The sequence below is a fragment of the Carettochelys insculpta genome, chromosome 4, assembly GCF_033958435.1.
Source record: "Carettochelys insculpta isolate YL-2023 chromosome 4, ASM3395843v1, whole genome shotgun sequence".
Lineage (NCBI taxonomy): Eukaryota > Metazoa > Chordata > Testudines > Carettochelyidae > Carettochelys > Carettochelys insculpta.
The window spans coordinates 20,202,577-20,222,071 of record NC_134140.1 but is presented as its reverse complement, the minus strand read 5'-3'; the positions used below and the strand labels follow the sequence as shown (position 1 = coordinate 20,222,071).

Here is a 19,495-nt window from a genome sequence, read left to right as displayed (position 1 = left end):
CAGTGCAATTTGTAATCTACCTATTTACCAGTTACTTTAAGACCGTTGAAAACAGATCATTTCAAAAGACAGGACTTTTTAAGCAGTGGCTGCTTAGCCAACAGATCTTTCCATTATTACACATCAATCACTGCTCCATGATCAACACTGGTTGCATGGCAGTTGGAGGATGAAATTAGAGGTTGATATGGACTTATGAAGCCAGAAGCATCCTAGTATCTGACAAAACTGCTCTTTCCCCAAAGTATTTCCACAATTATAATCAGATGCATGCAGTGTGGAATCCCCCAACTTTAAAAGGGGGAAAGAACAACTGGCAGGGAGTTCTACATACAACACTCTCATCTGGCAGACAGTAGTTAGAATTTACTGACCTCATGGCTCTCTGAAGACTGTACATACTCCTTCAAATATACGTGATTTCTTTCAGCATTCTACCACATATAGTACTCATTTGTTTAATATCTGAGAAATTCATATAAGCTGTATTAAACTAGTATTTTAACTGCAGAAATTAAAGATCAGTATGATAGACAGTCCTACTGCAGCACACCCATAATTCACATTAAAAACAGCCTTACTTTGGTGTTTGATGAACTTCTGACCACCAGCTGTAGTTGGTGTAATTGACAAGCAGAAGAATTTGACACCAGAGAAGCACTAAAGAAGGATGTGTGGGAATCATTAGCTGAACAAGACTACTCAGACTGTGAAGGGTGTAGAAACTACCATCAGACCCATCTCCTGTAAAAAGCCTGCTGGCAGCAGCTGTAATTCTTCTGAACATCCCTGAAAAGAACAAACATGTTAAGAAGGACCATATATGCTACTGTTTGTACAGAGAATGTTTTTTTAAAACCTCATCGGTGGGACATGACATTTGGAAAATTTAAACTGCTTCATTCACAACCAACCAGATCCTCAACACTCCTGTAAAAGTAAGTAAATTAGATTATCCCTATTTACAGTCGTTGATCTAGAAGCACAAATGTTAAATGACTTGTCCAGGGTCACAAGACAAACCAACAACAACAACTGGGATTCAATACATACTTCTTGGCTCTTCATCTCAAATTCAATCCTCTACACCCATCATGTCTATAGTGAACTAGACATATTATTGTGAAAATATATTATTCAATGCAACTATCCACTCTCTACCATCCAAACAGCCACATATGGTTAGCAGCTAATGTGTTGGACACCAAAGCTCTAAACTTAGCTTAAACACACAACACTAAGGTAATTAAGATCATAAGACAGATGCCCATCTTAGTTCCAGCAAGTTATAAAAATCACAAGTGGAATGTTGGCACCTTAGGATAAGGATAGGGATAAAAGAGGAATGTGCTGGCATATGTAAGGTTAAACAAAAGGTCTGGGCAGTAGTTACTATTACAACAAGGGCATGGGAGAGGCAGGCATGCTTCCTATTGACTGATAGATGTGTTCTGCTCCTCTGTTAACAGAGGTTTTCAATTATATTTTGCATTTCTCAGGGGAATGCTGAGGAATTTACCTGCAAGGCCCATCATGTGACCAGAGCTGTTAAGGTGTACCTCACTGATGTGTCAGTAATATTTAAGGACGCATGGAGGGCCATGTGTGCAATCATTTCCCCTTTGGAGACCAGTCATTTGAATTTTTCTCTATTAAGGATATTCTGGAGGGAGGAAAAAAATCCATAAACTTTCTACAGTTTGTGGTTTTATTTGCCAAAAAGTGTCATGTATTTTGCCACTCTGAATTGAATGAGAAGGAGGAACATAGTTTGCAACCCAATAGGTCCAACCTCTTACTATCCTTATCAAAGGTCTGGACCAAAAATGTTTGCCTCTCTCACTGGGTACTTCCACTACCAAGGAGTTGGGTGCTGGATGTGTGAATAAAAACACCAATCCTCTCCAGGTCACGTAATGTTTTTGTCTGCTCTTTTGGTTGCAGGCATAGTAGCCGGAGTTTGGCAAGTTCTTTCCTAGCCCCATTAATTGGCAAGATATCTCTGATGAGAAAGATGTCTGTAAGACGTCCGTTAGTTCATGGGTCACTGGCACTTCCTCCAGAACAAATTTGAGCTCATTGGCCAATCTTCTGTATAAATCTTGGAAGTAGCTGAAGTCATCTGCAGTGGTTGGGGTGGAGGCATAACTGCCTCAGCTGGTTAGAGGGATAAATTATTGTTGGGTTTTGAGTTGGCAGCAGCAGTGTCCTCTTCCTGCTCTGCCATGGCTTTATCCCTTGTCTCAATAGTTATGGTCTCTGATGGTGTATATGGGGATTCAGTATCTCCCCTGCATGGGCTGGACCACCCATGAAAGTGCCGAGGTGGTCCCACCAGTGACCATACCATCATGGTATGTGTGCACATGTGGACTGTGATCATAATGGTCCAGTTGCCATAGGCGCTCTCATCAGGGAGGAATGAAGAGTGAATATGCCTTCAACCTCATCTTCATCTCTCAAGAGCAGGGAGATAGTGGAGATAACTGTTGCTTTAGGACTGCTGGTCCCAATAAGATGTCAGTGGACAAAAGAGGGGACACTGAGGTCAAGGACACAAATAGAGCCTCCTAGTGAAGGAAGTGGTGCAGTGCTGAGAACTTTGGGGTGAAGAGTGAGGTGCCAACTGTAACAGGGTGTTGCGTGCTAAGCTGGTACAGTCTATGTCAGCACTGTTACGATGGCAGTATTGGGGTGTGACAATCAGAGCGGTTATTGGTGCAGCCTCCATTAGTGCTGTTGACAATGCCATAGTGGAGACAGGAAGCTTAGAGCTCTTCAACTCAGCAATAGACCTCTGGGTTCCAGCAGCAGCTGGCACATGGGTGATGCCGGAGATGCTTGGAGCATCATAAGCACTGAAATGTGGTATGACCAGCACTGACGAGAGATTTGGTCCAGGGCTTTTTTTTTTTTTCCTGATGGTCTGCTCTCTATGATGCAAAGAGGATTGGAGGGTTTTGTTTTTCAGTCTTCAGGGACCTTGGTATTGAAGAGTGTCAACGTAACATTTTTAAAAGAGGAGGCACAATACCACAAGCATTTCCATGAGATGCCAGTAGCCAGCCACAATAACTCAGGAGGGTGCTTCACAGATAAGGTGTGCTGCAGAAAACAGTACTACCAGTACTCTGTATGATCTTCAATGTGGTTATCCTACCACAACATCTGCGAGGTAGAGAAGTACTATTATTCCCATTTTACATATGACTTAGTGACTTGCCCAAGACACTGCAGGACATATGAACCCCATTCTACCAAGTCCTATTCAAGTACTCTAACCTCTCTACATACTGCTGAAGGAAAAGAGGGTGAACAATTTTTTGAACCTGTCAGAGGCCAGAAACACGCCCAAGCGAGGTTAGACGTGCACATAACTAAAAACAAAGAAGAAGAACCATGAACTGGAAAAGATGGAGAAGTGGGAACTAGTTAAGGGATTCAAATAGGGTGGAATGTGGGGAAATATTAATGGAAAGGCAGGCTGAAAATGAACTATCATACATCTCTTCTTGAAGTGGTAAACAGACAGGTTATTCAAATGGGACAATAGACAGACTTTGGCAAAGCACATTCAGGTCCCCCTTCTCACTGTATCAGAAGAGAAAAAGTATCTGACTATTTTGTATGGAATAAAATAGAGCAACATGGAAGTCAGAACAGGAGGGGGATAATAATCAAGATGAAAGATAACCTGGATGCAAAGTTTTTTTGGGGGGAGATGGGCAGGAGAAGCTCTCACAGATGACTTAGAGCTAACAATAGCAGCATTTGGCCATAGCCTGAAACAAAGGGCAAGAGGAGGAGGAGGAAGAGGAGTCAAAGAAGACTCCCCCCGCCCAAGAATGACAAAGGAAAGGCACTGACTGAGAATTTCCTACTGTTTGCTTGCATTGTGCACGCACGCTGGTCAATTCATACAGACTGAGCTATTCGTTCAACTGCCCAATCACACAGTAGGATGAGAGACAACCCTCTAAAATGAGTTGCTGAGAATACAGTCACGAAACACCTACTGATAGTCCATTTGGTAAAGGCTGATGACATGCTGAAAGTTTCAGGACAGTTTTGAAACAATAGTGGTGAGGAAACCACCAGTCTTGTACAAAGGTCTTTATGCTTATCTTCCAAAGTATTAAGAGCTGCTTCAAAGAGAACCAATGCCTCTTTTTGAAACAGACAGAAAAAGATGCAACAAAAAAGGTTAAGACTATAGGATTAAAATTTACTAGACAGTTTCAAACTGTCATGCCCACAGAAGAGTGGTAAGGCTTACGATTTTAAATTCTACCCCCCCACCCCCGAAAACACCAGATAAACCGTAAGTTGTTTAATATGTTTGGGTTCAGGCGATTTCATTAAAGGCTTGGTTAAAGCTCCTGGAGAGCCCTGAAGTGAAACACACATTCAAGGGTCCTCTGTTTTGCTGCATTTCAAGCACTCCTTTAGGCAGGATACTAGTAGCGGTACAATAAACTTTCATATCTGGCACTATATCACCTGGAATGCTCAAATAACCCACATTTTAACCATAAGTAAATTTGTTAGATTTTCCATAAGTACAATATAAAGCAAATACAAATAAGTACAGCAAATACAGTATAAGTTTACAGTGTACAATACTGCTGTTGTTGGTAAATAAAGTACTCTGCATATATTTTGGTTTGTTAATCTTACCTTGTTTTTCTTTAGTGTTATGCATTGCTAGGTATACCTCTCTTATCATCCAGAATATTTGAATATGTGGCAAACTCCCAGCTGCCAGATATGAAACTCCGCAGTATTAACATATAGATAGCCCTACTAGTCTATATACTATCAAAACAAAAAAGCAGTCCAGTAGCACTTTAAAGACTAACAATAATTTATTAGGTGATGAGCTTTCGTGGGACAGACCCACTTCTTCAGATCATAGCCATACCGGAACAGACTCAATATTTAAGCCACAGACAACCAAACATAGTAATCAAGGTTGACAAATCAGAAAAACATTTTTCTGATTTGTCAACCTTGCTGTGGCTTAAATATTGAGTCTGTTCTTGTATGGCTATGATCTGATCTGAAGAAGTGGGTCTGTTCCACGAAACCTCATCACCTAATAAATTATTTTGTTAGTCTTTGAAGTGCTACTGGACTGCTTTTTTGTTTTTACAGTATTAAGGAAATAGTTACAGAAGAGTTCAAAAGGAACTGGAATAGATCTCTCTTCAAAGAGGTCTTATTGTCACCATGAGTAGACAGAAGCAAAGCTCATTCTGGTTTTTTTCATCTCATATCTTGGATTACTACTTTCTTCCCAAGTATCTTAAAGGGTATCAACAAATAAGTATAAAGTTCTCCAAAACTACCAATATCTACATGGTATGATGCAACTTATACTAGAGTGGTGCACAGAAGCCACAACCAGTTTAGGGACCTATTTTATTGAGTGCTATACACATAGTAAGATGTTATTATGCAGACAATCCACGCCTCAAATTAAATAGACACGATGGGCAAATAAACAGCTCACTCCACAAACCTGTGCTTTACTATATTGTTCTTCTGTGTGCGCATATTCTTACAAGAAACAAACAGGCTCCAAACAAGATGAGGAAGGCTCCGAAAGAATCATAGTGAACAGAGCCAAGTTGAGTGACTGGGGCAAACAAAACTGAAAAGGCATGAAGCTGTGAACCCACAGAAGTGGGGTAGAAGGCCTAATCAGAGATACCGCATGGACCTCACACTGCCTGTGGAGATACTGATAAAATGGAAATCCCAAGAAACTAGCCTAACTCTTCAAAACACATTCAAAGGAAGCACAGAAGACAGCTTTCTGACAAGGGAAACAGGCACAGAATTGAGGCCTCAGTGCTAAAGGAGAAATTCTGGGCTTCAGGAGGCATACTCTGCCTACATTTTCCAGGAGAGGGGCTGTGCTGGCTTCAGGATATCCTCATCAAAAAACAAGTCAGACTGTGCAAACCAAAGGAATAGGATATATTTCTCCCAGGTAGAGAATCAGACCAGGTTATCACAGAAGAAGGGAATAGGAGACATGTGGAAAAGCTACAGGCAGGCTTAGGCTGGTTTATAATAGCCAGCAATGCCCCCAGGAGAAGCTCTGATGGTATAGTACTCTTGTTAGATCAGTGAGGAGAAAGCATGTAGAACAGCAGGCTGGTGGGAGAACAAAGATCCATACTAAGCTGGATCCAGCTTGCTCTTGCTGTGACAGGCCAGATATTGCAGGCTGAAAAAAATCAGAAGGAAAGAGGAAGGTCCTACAAGGAAGAAATAAAAGGGTGAAGGGCAGAGAATCAAAGAAGAGAAAGCCTGCGGCCCCTTGCTATCAGGGCAGGAGATTGGAGTTACTGGAGCTAAGTACCAGAGAGGTAGCTGAGTTAGCCTGTATCTTCCAAAACAAGAACCCCAGTGGCACCTTATAGGCTAACAGATATTTTGGAACATAAGCTTTCATGGGCAAAGACCCACTTTGTCTGACAAACCAGGTTTTTGCCCACAAAAGCTTATGCTCCAAAATACCTGTTGGTCTAAGGTACCCCAGGACTTCTTGTTGTTTTTGGAGATAAGTACATTATTCAAGGTCCAAATTTGGTGTGCCTAACAAAAGTATAGGACTGCAGTCAAACCTGACATGTGTAAACTTAATTTCATACTTTTTCAAAAGCGGTGGATCTATTTTCATAGAATAATGAAAGGCTGAATAAATCATACCAAGATTTTGAACCTACTGTTGTAGAGTTTCCACTTCAACACTTAAACCAAACTATCTGGAGAACATAAGAGAAAATCCAATGCAAGCACAACGATGTGCATTGCATTTCTCAAATGGAATTCTTTTGGACACTTAAAACCCAACTGTTTAATGAATAAAAGATCACCAGGAGGAACACCACCACAATGTCTTAAAGAGGGTGGCCAGTCTACCTCTAGCCAACTCTGCCTGTGACCTGGCTGCCACTGCTTAGAACTCCAACAAGGCGAGCTGTCCCACCGTAAAGTTTCTTTTCTGCCATGTCACAAAGAAAGTAACATCCCTTAGGTCTGCTCTGCTAAAAGGATAGTGTATAAAAACAGGCCTTGAAGCTGTGTGTACATTAAAAAAATCCAAAGGGGTGCAGGGGAAGGATAACACTTCAGATTCTGATATGGACAGAAACTGAAGAAAAGATACTTTATATGCAATGAATATTCTCAAACTAAAACAGATTTTTCAAAAACACATTAAACTGATTGAGAACTGAAATGAACTATAATCATCATGACATAATATATTGAAATTATTACCTGATTTGAAGATATGTATGAGACACATGAGCAGTGTACCCAACTCCTGGCAATAGAAAGTGTGCTGCTGTTCACTCATGTCCACTTTCAACTGCTTAATAGCAATGTCTTCCAATAGAATGCCCACTAATTGCAATAAGAACCTAAAAAAGAGCCCCACACAACAGAGTCAGAAAAATAAACACATCTGCTTCTTCCTATCTGTCCAGCCAGGTTTTCACTACTGAGACAAGAAGTTTTAGCAGATTGATCTGTACCAAATGCAATCCTGCTTAATAGTAACTGATATTCATATTTTTTTCAATGTTCTTCTTTCTTTCTTCACTGTCAGGGAAAAAACTCAGCTCCAGCTTTTGGACGAATTTTTTCGTAAAAAAAATTAAACCAGAGTATATGCTATGTGTCTAAGGACCCAGTCCTCAATTATGCAAAACTTCATCAGCCATCAAATCACAAATGGTCACTGTTTGATGAATCACCACCCTTGCAATCAATATGAATCAGACACCTAGAACCCTACCCAACATGCTGTCATCCCAAGAGATAGACAAAATGAGGGGGCATCAAGACTAAGCTGCTTATAAAAAGATTTCCACCTTACACAACACGTTTCCCATTCCCTGAAACAGACATGAAAGACGTCAAGTCTACATAACCAAAGACTCCGCTTCTCTGTCAGCTATACATATTGCTAGCATAGGCCATCACTGAACCATCTGAAGGTAGACAAATATACTTGGCCAAATAAAGGCCCAAGGAAACGTAAAAAAGCTTACAACAACCTTAGACTAAAAATTCAACCACAACCATTCTCCAATCCTTCTCTTAGCAAGTCTCAAATGTAAGAAAATTCCCAGTCCAAGTTATGCCGAAATCACAACTCCTCACAGATGAACTGGAGGATAAGATCCTCTCATAAGCATCTCAAACTTCACCTGGAGGGATGACATTGCTATAGTAGTAGAGTATTTCTAACTCAACCAGATCCAAAATCCCTCTTAAATTGCTTTGCAGACCCAACATTACAACCTATTATTTTAAAAAGAAAGCTGTTCACCCTTTCATCTGCATGGAAGAGAAAGTCACCCAACACATCGCACCTATGTGCCATTGAGGCAACGTTACAGAATACAGGCCACAGTAAGGGGGAAGGAAGAGTCAATTCCCAGGGTGAAATGTTGGCCCCAGGGAAGTCACTGGTACATTTAACCTCAGCATGGGAAAAAACCCAAGAGCGCCAAAAAGTTTTAAACAAAATTACATACCTCTATCTTATATATTCAATCCTTCAGTACCCCAGTCCTCAACCTATCCCTAAATCTTGATCCAGATAAATATAAAAGTTGTTTCCGTTGCACTTGACACTCAATACTTCACCCCAAGTTTTACAAAAAAAAAAAAAACCTACAGATTCAGAAGGCAACATACCTAGAAAATGTCTCTTCAGGCAAATATTTAGACTGTTTCAGCTCAATTTGTTCTTCAGGTGTGGGTACACTATTCTCTCCATTCCTTAGCTTGTTAATTGTTTGACATGATATTAAGTAAGGAGAGAAAGAAAGCTCTTGAATACGTGATAGAACTATATCCTCTGTTGATTGTGAAATCAGAACTCTAAGGATAGCTAGGATACCAGATATCCATAACTGAACAGTGCTCACTGATGCCTAAAACACAAAACAAAACAAAAAACCAAAAAAATGCAGCAGATTGAGAGATGACAACTATAATAAAATGGAGAACATATTATATCTTATATAAGGTCATTCATAAACATGGTCGTTCAAAGTAGCGAACGCATCAGTTAAACTTTCCTACCTTCACTTCTGCCACTAGTCTGGCTCCCAGGAGCTGAATGTTGATGATAGCTCCTGGAAATCATTTTGTCTTTGAGAGCACTCAATGCTGTGTGATCCAGGAAATGGGTATTTCTGAAGACACTTTTTGTGAAATAAGTCCTCACAGAAAAAACCCATTTAAAAAAAAAAGAAAAGGAAATACAACGGCGATCCTGCTTTGTTACATATTTACCTACTAATAAAACCAGGTTACAGAATTCCTTCTACATCAGGAGGCTCTTCATTTTTCATCATCTCAAAGTTAAAAGACCAACCCAAAAGCAAACTAGCCCGTCTAGTGAGTTCTTCCTTATTTCTGAACATGTTATCAAACTAACTTCACAAGGGTTTGGGAAAAAATTACATACACTGCAGAAAATTAAACACACTCACTACAGTTTTGCCATGTATGAACACACTAAATTGTCTTTTTCATAAAGATACAATCAGACGGAGGATAGTCACAAATTTATATGATATAGCCATAAATGTGTTAAGGTGCATCAAACAGGGATTGCAGCCTCCCTCACTGATTGCTTACCAGTGTGCTGGGAATAACAAACATACTCCTTAAAAGCATGTCCACCGGACGGAGGGAAGAAGGAGCCAAAATTTCAAACAAAGTGTTCAGTACTCCCAAAGCTTCATGGGAATCTATATGCATCTATTTAAAAGAAAGGAAAAAAAATTATATTCACTATTGAATATAGTAGCAACTCCTGCTCCAAAAATAAAAAAAAATCCAAACACCAAACCCCTTTGTATCTTGATTATTTTGTCCTGAGTATGAGACTCGTATGCTATCTGTACTTCTAAAGCTGTACTTCAGTTAGATAACCAAGAGAAAAGAAAAATCATAAGGGACTAGTATTGATAGCAGGCGCAGCCATGGCATTGTTTTGATTTTGGCTCCATCTAAAAGCAATTGCAGTGTACTGGTAAGGCATGCACTAAAAGGACAACAATTTGAAACCTGAGTTAGAAGTTATTTCAGATATTATGCCTGCCTCATAAGCACTAATTCTGTAGCTTTATTACTTGTTTTTTTGTTAAGCACATCCTTCATTTATTGTGAGAAAAAACGATCTAAAAAGGGGAAAGTATGTTAACTATAAACAAAGAATTATCAAACGCTTAAAGTAGATTAATTAGAAAAAATATTAGGAGTGGAGGGAGATCATTCATGCTTTCTCTGACAGTGATCTCAAGTATCACAATAAGTAAAAATAGTTTTAGGCGAAGGAAACTTTCAGTTAATTGTGTCCCTTCATAATTCTAACATCCAGAGGAAGAGACTGTCAAATTTTACCCCCAATTTTACACAATGCTCCAAGATGCACAATGGAACTAATATTTAAATAATAATTCAGTTCTAGGGCGATAATAAGGAAGCCTAACAAAATGTGCAAGTTTTCAGTACGTACACAGTGAATGGAAGTTTTGAGATGAGTGGTCCCTTTCAGTATTTCACACATGGGTAAGCACGCACAGCACGTCAGAATCTATAAAACTCTAACAATGACTGCTGGCCCACACATGAACAAGTAGTTCTCCTTCCGCTCCAAACCAAGAGCGTAAGAGGGAATGCAGGCCAAAGCCCTTCCAGTCTTATAATGAATCCAACAGAAGATTGGATAGGAAACTCAACTAGTCTGACTTAAGTCATGACAGATGTTAAAAAGGTGCTATCTGGGAAGTTCTATTCATTGGTGATGCTGCCATCATAGCCCATGATGCAGATAACTACAAGAATTCAGTCTCAGGGGGGTAGCTGTGTTAGTCTGTAGCTTCTCAAAAAATGAAGCAGTCATGTAGCACATTAATTAATTTACTGGGTAATAAGCTTTGTGTATATGACTCACTTCTCCAGATTTCCAAGAACTCATGGAGAGCCTTTGAAGTGCTTGTCAGGCATTTGCTCTCACCATCAGCATTAAGAAAAGAGCTCTATCAGGACAGAAGGTTTCACAAGTTCCTTGAATCACCTTCAGTGCAAATCAGCAAGACTTCAGCTACTTAGGGTCTACAATGCTGCCCTTGCCTATAGCTAACTAAAAAGCATGGAACACCACGAAGCTTGCCATCAAGACCAAAACACTAGTGCACCAAGCTTGCACACTCAATACTCCTGTAGAGCAGGGAAACATGGACAACTTATGCTCATCAGGACAGAAGTTTCAAAAGACTCCACCTATGTTGTTTATGCTGCATACTCAACACCAAATGGCAAGATAAAGTCACCAACACAGAAGTTCTTTGACATGTGATTTACCAAGCATGATAGCACTCGGTCAAGCAAAAACAACTGCGCTGGCTAGGCTGAGTAGGTTGGAGGACAGACTGACCCTAGGACATGCTATAATGGGGAGCTATCAAAGGTAACAAGGACCAAAGTCTGACACAAGATTTGCTATAAAGATACAAGCAAGTGAGATATGAAGGAATTTGGAATTGATCTTGACCAATGGGAAGCCTTGGTAAGTGATCTTAACAAGTGGTGCCATCATCTCCATCAGGGCACAGAAGTCCAAGACAGGAAGTTGCTCTTACAGCTTAAAGAGAAAAGAGCCTATGTGAAGCAAGCAACTCCCAACCAAAATACATATATTTGCAACACCTGTCAAAGATCATGCAAATCTTGGGTTGGACAATTCAGTCACAGGAGACATTACAAACCATCTACATCACCAGCTGTAATTCCTACCATCTCTCACAAACGAAAGGATACAAACAAACAGGACCTGCAGCAGAAGGGATAAAAAGGGGGTAGCAAAATACAGATAGGGACACTATTTCTCAAAACACTTCCTCTTAGAGGTAAGTAAGCTCCTTTAAGTGCTGGCCCCACATGATAAACAAGAGATGTGATGCTACTGACAGCAAAGACGCCTGAAGTACTACAGGTCCCCCTAAAGCATCTGCAGCAAGAGACTGCACCAGTGCATAATATTTTGTGAATGTATGAACGAACTCCAGATATCTGCTCTGCATATGTTTACTACTGCTGCTTCCTGCAGAAGCAGCTTGTGCTCCAGCTGAGTGTGCTCCTACCAGGCAGGTGGAGGGATATGCATACACTGGTAGCACATGCTGTTGCATTCAGGTATCAGTCTAGAGTTCCTCAGGAACAGCGTTAGTGATTATCTGATAGGTTTGGTCCTTTACAGATAGAATGCCCAGGCATGTGTGACAGCACAGGAATTAAGTCTTCTCTCTTCAGCACTGGCATATGATATTGGGGAAACATGCAAGCTGAGAATTGGTTGAGATGGAATTCAGGTATTACCTTCAGGAAATAATTTAGGATGGAGGTGAAGAGAAACCTATTCCCTGTGAAAAACCAGGTATTTACCCTGTTTGTTCATTTCTGCTGCAGAATCTGAAGTGGCTCTTACCCATGAAAGCTCTTACCCTAGTAAATAATAAACCCAATAAAGTGACTCTTACCGTAATAAATTGTTAGTTTTTAAGGTGCTACAGGACTGTTTGGGGTTTTTTTGGGAAGCTACAGCCTAACATACCTACCCTCTCAGATACGAACTGTCTACAAAGATGGCTGCCATTTCTCGCTCAGCCTTCTAGCAGAGGTAATAGCAGAGGCTTCCATTTCATTGTATGCTTGATCACTGATAGAGAAATCCTGACTACACCTTTCATGATCCTCTCCATTGTTGAGTGACTAAAAGTGGAACATCTACCAACGGGAGATAGGAAGGGCCTGATACCATATAGTAAACATGTTGGGCTGGATTAGCTATAGAGCATAATAGTAGTCAGGGCTCTTTGAGCATTTAAAGACTTAATTTTAAGATGAGATTGTTAGAAGACAGACACTACAAATAGTTGTAACTAGAAGATTAGTCTTTGTGGTTATTTAAAACTACTTAAGAATTGCATTAAATCTAAAAATACCTATGACATTATACAGAAATTCTTCTTCATTATCATCTCCGTTAATAATGAATGGGATATCTTACCCTTAACACTATATTTATAAACAGTCTTTCATAAATATAAATCTATTTTAGCAAAATAGATTCCAATATTTATATTTGCTTGCAGACTGTAAGCTGAATATTACTTTCATGTGATAAAGCAAAATTGATACACAAGGATTTAAAAAAAAAAAAAAAATCAGTAAAGTTATATACTAACCTGTTGTTTTGCTAGCATTGGGAGAATTATATCTGCAACCTGCCGGGATAATCTTTTCCACTTGTCTTCATTCTCTTTGTGACACTGCTGCAGTACTAGGATGAACATCTCCAGCACCTGAAGGGGGAGGGAATGAATAAAAAAACCACCACCCTGTACTTTAGAAACTGGCATATTCAAATTGAGTACAGTTAGGGTGGGAATCTTTACTCAAACTACCATTTTCCTCAAAACCACAAAGTTACACCAGGTGTTTCAAAAAGATTATCTAGAACAGGGATGGGTAATCCTGAATAGCAGGAGGATTGCATGAGTGGTCCTCTTGTCACTTCAATGAACCACAGCAGCCTGTCGTCCATTAGGCTCCATCTGCGGGCCCGCACCCTGTCCACCGCCTTGCTTCCCCAAGCGCCTCTTACACACCAGGTCACTGGAGCCCCACACTTACTGTCCCTCCCCTCCCTCCCAGCACTTTTGGAGCATGAAAATTGCCTGATTCACAGCTCCAAAGGCCCTGGTATGTAAGGGGAGGAGTAAGAAGTGTGGGGTTCCATTGCCCCACTATGCTAGAGGTGTGGGGGTAGAGAAGCAGACACGTCTGGTGGTGCAGGTGGAGCACCAGCGGGCTCCAGATTGCCCACCACTGATCTAGAATCATCTGAAATTATCAATGTACTGCCTCCCCGCTTCACCTGGTCTTTCATGTAATACAGTAAGAGACACAATTATCAAATAGCTTAACTTTTCTGTTCCATTTAGATAACATTTTAGCAGACACATAAAGATATAAAAATTAAAGTAGCCCCTCAACTTATGTGAGGGTTGTGTTCCCACCCACTCCCACAACTTGAATTTCGCATGAGTCAGGAGCCAGCTTTTTCCCTGGTGGAACACATGTTCTGCAGCCAGGGAAGCAGCAGCAGCACCTGGATCTCTCTTTGGAAGGCGAGTGTGGGGGTTGGGGGGCAGTTGGGGAGAATTAAGCCTGGTGGTGTAAAGAGGGATAGGGGATTTAAGCTTGGGTGGGTTAGGGCTGCAGAGGGGGAGCGGGGGGATGGAGATGAGCTAGAACCGAGCAGGGGTGAGGAGCTGAGGCCATGCATGGGAGTGATGAGCTGGAGCAGTGCTCAGGTGATGTGACAGGCCACAGGTGGTTTAAACCAGAGCCATGAGCAGGGGCAGGATTTTGAGTTGTGCTTAACTCATGTTAATGCAAGTTATGTACAACTCAAAATCATATATTTTGAGGGTTTACCATAAGTAAATCCAGTAAATTAAACAAAATATTAGTCTATGGATCATAGTAAAAATTCACTGTTTATTATGACCAAAAAACCTTGTATTTTCCAAATAAAAGCAACATTTTCTGTGCTTTGTAAAACCAAAATTTATACATGATTAGTCCAATAGTGGGAAGAGTCAACTATGAGATGAAATGCATGGGCAGTGAGAAGGAAAGCAAAACATAGGTAGCTGGTAAGTCTTCACGCATCAGAAGGGTATCTGTATTTACTTCTGTCTTCTGAAAGGAAGAATGGAAGTGGGACACTAAAATCCTGATCCTGTAAGATGTTTCGTCCGAATATAGTAAACCCTCCATTTAACAAACTAATAGGGAGGATGTCCGTTATTCCCAAAAGTCCATTAAATGAGAGAATTTACTGCCCCACTTCGGCTCCCCCCACCCCCAAAAAAACCACACCCTTAAAACAAAAAAAAAAAACCCTGCCACTCACCAAAGCTGCCACTGGAGTGGACCCAGACTCCGCCCTGGCTCAGAGCCTGCTGTGTGGCCAGGCACACCGCCTTGCAGCCTGCAGGAACCACTGCCACCACCAGAGGTGCCAGGCACTCCTCCCACCCCAGCAAGTCCTCCCTGCCTTTTTTTTGTTTGGTAGACTAGAGTGGGGGGGATTTAGGACTCTATGGACCCCAGTTGACTTCGGAAACAATGGGTGGTGGGGGGTGTCCCTTGTTCCTGAAGTCTGCTAAATGGGGGTCTGTAAAATCAAGGGTTTATTGTAGTAACCTGAACTGACTAGTCCAGGAATTAAAATAGGATTTCTACTAGAAATTCCTGTACTACAGCTAACACAATGTTATTTTAACCTTTATGCGAATACATAATTAATATCAGATAACATCAGAACACATTACATGAATATGTAGTTTAAAGTCATCAAAAATGCATGACTATATAAAACTATGAATTCACTATAAAATTTTAATTGCACTAATTAATGTCAGTCTACTTCCACACAACATCCAAATTTCTAGCAAATCCTATAAATGAACTAAATTTGAGGAAAAAGAATTGTCTCTTCAACTGAGCTCAAAGACATTTGCTTACATTACATTAATGCACACGTTAGCAGAGTTCTAGACAATCAAGTTCAATTAAAAAGCATTATGCTTACATTAAGCACCCGACTGATTAGGATGAAAGTCACCTGAAATGTTTTGCATGTGGCCAGTCTAACCAATAATTCACATCATAATACCATACAAAGAAATACTATGCTGTTACCTGGTGATACTGGATAAGTCTTAGCAGCATTGACACCACCACTTCTTTTTGTGTTTCCAGTTCTTTTCCAGCATCAGCTTTATTTGTTCCTCGTAATACAAAGAGATCATGGACGATCGGTTGCAGAGCTGGTATGGCTAAAATCAAGATGTTTCATATTTCAATAATAAAAGCAAGCTATTTTTGAACAGCACAAAAAGGATCCCACTGCCACCTATTTTATTACTGAAAATTAGCACAAATCGTAATGTGCCTGTGAACACTCTCAGAAAAACTTAAGTCTTTCCCCCATCTCTTGTTCTTTCATTGTTACTGGAGTACAGCTTCAGGCTGCGTTTACACTACGAGATAATCAAATTTAATTCAGTTAGCTTGATTTTACTAAGTGACTGTGTTCAGATTACAAAATTGCAGTTACCTGATGGGTGTAGTGTCAAGCTCGAGTTCAGAAGATTGATTAAATGCAAGTGTGGAAGCGCCATGTCTTAAAAACGAATTTATTAGCCTGCAGAGGCATCCCATATGTAACTCATAATGCCCCTCAGTGCTCCACTGTGACTGTTGCTTTCCAGTAATAGGAAGAACATGAATTTCCAAAAGGGAGCAGCAAGCCTTTATCTGTGGTCTCATGGTAGTATGACAGCCTGAGAAATGTCTTTTCTTTCTGTGCTGTTAGCAACGTGCGTGGATCTACTCATTCAAAGAGCCCCTGCAGGGAGTTCTCAGTTCTGCCTTTACACTGGCTATTTTTTTCTGGGCTGCCTGGTACTAGCCCGAGACACTGTACTATGTGTCAACAAGAATGTGCCGAGAGTTGTGCTTGCATAACATGCCGAGAAACTTCTCATTGATTTACATTTGCGTGCAAAGCCCCTTCAACCTCACAGACGCCACACAGTTTGGGTCATTCCTGCGCTCAGCTACATCACATGGGTAGCTCCCAACTCAACCCAATAAAAGGACGTGCCTGCCGTTTGATGCCTGACAGTCACACAGCAAAGAAAGTCTTGCTTTGCTGCCACCATGGGGAAGTCTCCCCCGGCAGTTAAAATACTGGGGGCTGTGCTGCCACGATAGGGAGTCTCACCCGGCTGCTAAAGGACTTGCTGCTGCTGCCAGGGAAGGAACAGCTCAACTGGTCACCCACTGACACCACCGTCCCCTTGGCCCATATCTGGGCTTGCTGCCACCAGCAGGGAAAAGTCTCCCCTGGCAGCGAAAAGGCTTGCTGCCACCAGGGAAAAGCCAAAAATTCTTTTTGACCCTGCACTTTTCTATCCTCTTTCGTCTTACTTAAAAAAATATTTCAGGACCCCGCATTAAGACTCTCCCCAACACCAATATAGTGTACAGGAAAATCAAAAATTCTTTACTCCTTCATTCTTCTCAGTGTAAGAAACATTCTGGGCCCCTGCATTATTTTCAGGGATCACATTTCTACAATGATGGAAGGTGGACTATTCAGTGGATGATCAGTTGAGAATACAGTTGTTGCACAGAAGCCTTATAGTGCACTGGAAAGCCAAATACCCTTTCCGTTAACATAATGAATGAGGAAACCAAAAATTCTTCCTTCCTACATTTCTCTCCAATTAAAAAGCATTCCTGGCCCCTGCATTATTTTCAGGGATCACATGCATGCAATCATCCACATGCATGTCCAGTTGAGAATACAGTCACTGCATCCTTATTGGCAATGTAATGCGTGGGGAAACCAAAAATTCTCTCCTGTAATTGAGTGCCTTCCGCATTATTTCCAGGGATCTACACATTTTCAGGGATCGGGAGGAGAATTATGAAAATGCATTGGGGGAAGATGACATCAAGACCAGCAAGCATACCCAGAATGCGATAGGAATGAGGGAACTGTGGGATAGCTCCCCACAATGCTCTATTGCAACAGTCAATGTTAGCAAATTTATGTGTGGCAGCAATGACTTGACTTTGTGGGCAGCACAGTGTGAAGTAAGGATGGTCAAAATCAAACAAATTCCAGAATTAGAAAATCGATATAAATAAATTCAAATTTGTCTCATAGTGTAAACATAGCCTAAGTCACAGCTCTTGACAGATTGCCATTACCCCTTAGGAATTTTGCATATTTTCAAAAAAGACATGCCTTTCTCAGTACAATCTCTTACACGAAATAGTTCTGGAATAAAAAGAGGCTTCTAATATGCTTTTTTCCAAAATAAGGTTAATAAAACTAACATCAAAATATATTTATAAAAACTTACCAAAAATACAGCGGTTACACTACTATTCAATAACGAGTAAGCCCGCAATAATACAACTGTTGCTATTAAATAGTTTAGCCATCATTTTCATTATATTTTACTTTTAAACCTACACAGATAATTCCTGAAGCTCCTCAGTACAAGTATTCCATCTTGAAGACAGCGTAAGTAATTTTTTTTTCTGATTTTACAAACATATGTAAAACGAAAGACATTTTGGAACATTTTAAAATTAGAAATCAGACATTTAGATCAGAATCTGGGTCTCCTTTTTTCTGTGTTAGCAACGTATTGTATAAAGGAAGCAGAAGAGTGTTATGTTCCCATGTTAAATAGATATTTGACAATATCCTTATAACAAACTGGCAATTGCAAATTGAAACCAAAAATCTATTTCCATCTTACCCATTTTTAAAGTAAAAACACTTTGAGAAAGCAAGAGACAGAACCAGACAATATACGACCCTTATCTAAACAGCTCAGGCAACAGAATTTAGAGCTGATCTTGTACTCAAAGAATTCCTAATTTATCTGAGAAAAATAGCCAATTATGCATAACTGTGGAAGTAGGATAAATGGGTAAATACTATTTTCTGCCAGGAATAGGTTCACACCTTTAAACTATGTTTAATATGTAAAAAATGTAGTTTAAAAAACTATAAGAAAACCACAAGGGTTTTATGCAATGTTTTCTGATTTCTTCCATTCATGTGCAAAATTAAGCGTTACACACACTGAAGTATGCATGGATATATGTGCACCACCAGTAGAAACATATGCTACTGGCTATGGACATGCCGCTAATCAGCTGGGCAGCACCTGAATCTCTCTCCTGGGTCTCTCCCAAGTGCTCAACTTACAGGGGAGACTGGTGTTATGGGTTGATAAGCATAAGCCCAGCATTCCTTAGCATAGCACAGTATCGTCTGTCTAGTACATCACAAATTGTTAGTTGTTCCACTGTTTTATTAAGTTACCATGTGTTACAGCTTTCCGTCCACTGGCCATGATACCATCACACAGCTGAATAATCTTAGGAATTCCAATTATTTGTTTGGAGTGATATCGCTCATAGGACAATAATACCAGGAAGAAAAAGATATTAGGGATAATTGCCTCTGATTCCCTAAAAGGAGAAAAAAAAAAAAGTCAATATGCTCTATTGTGCTTTAAACATTACGGATCATTTCTATTTCAATAAAATAAATTTCTGTTTATCTTTTAGGGACAATTTGTTACAATTCAGTAACATACTTTTCCACTTTTTGTATGGCATTTCAGTCATTTCTGTACACTGTTTTTTTTACAACTAGACCTTGTTTAAAAGTGGTTCATTTATTGCACTTCTCTGCACTAGCTCAGTTTCCAAAATTTAATTAGAACGAATGCAGATCAGTGATTACAATACTAACCAGAATAATCCCACCAGCCTCAGTATTAGATTT

General features: G+C 40.3%; 1 protein-coding gene across 7 annotated transcripts in view; it reads right to left on the bottom strand.

The window, feature by feature from the left end:
• HTT (huntingtin) overlaps positions 1–19,495 on the bottom strand; it is a 168,339-nt gene that overhangs the window by 68,225 nt on the left and 80,619 nt on the right. For all 7 annotated transcript variants that reach the window (XR_012645326.1, XM_074992401.1, XM_074992396.1 and 4 more), the window contains 7 exons: positions 19,028–19,176; positions 15,814–15,950; positions 13,287–13,403; positions 9,673–9,795; positions 8,722–8,960; positions 7,294–7,436; positions 582–789 (listed from right to left, as the gene is read on the bottom strand). Coding sequence is in view for 6 of the 7 variants with exons in the window: in XM_074992401.1 (XP_074848502.1) it covers positions 582–789; positions 7,294–7,436; positions 8,722–8,960; positions 9,673–9,795; positions 13,287–13,403; positions 15,814–15,950; positions 19,028–19,176 (1,116 nt within the window). In the remaining variant the exon portion in view is untranslated. The remainder of the gene's footprint in view (positions 1–581; positions 790–7,293; positions 7,437–8,721; positions 8,961–9,672; positions 9,796–13,286; positions 13,404–15,813; positions 15,951–19,027; positions 19,177–19,495) is intronic.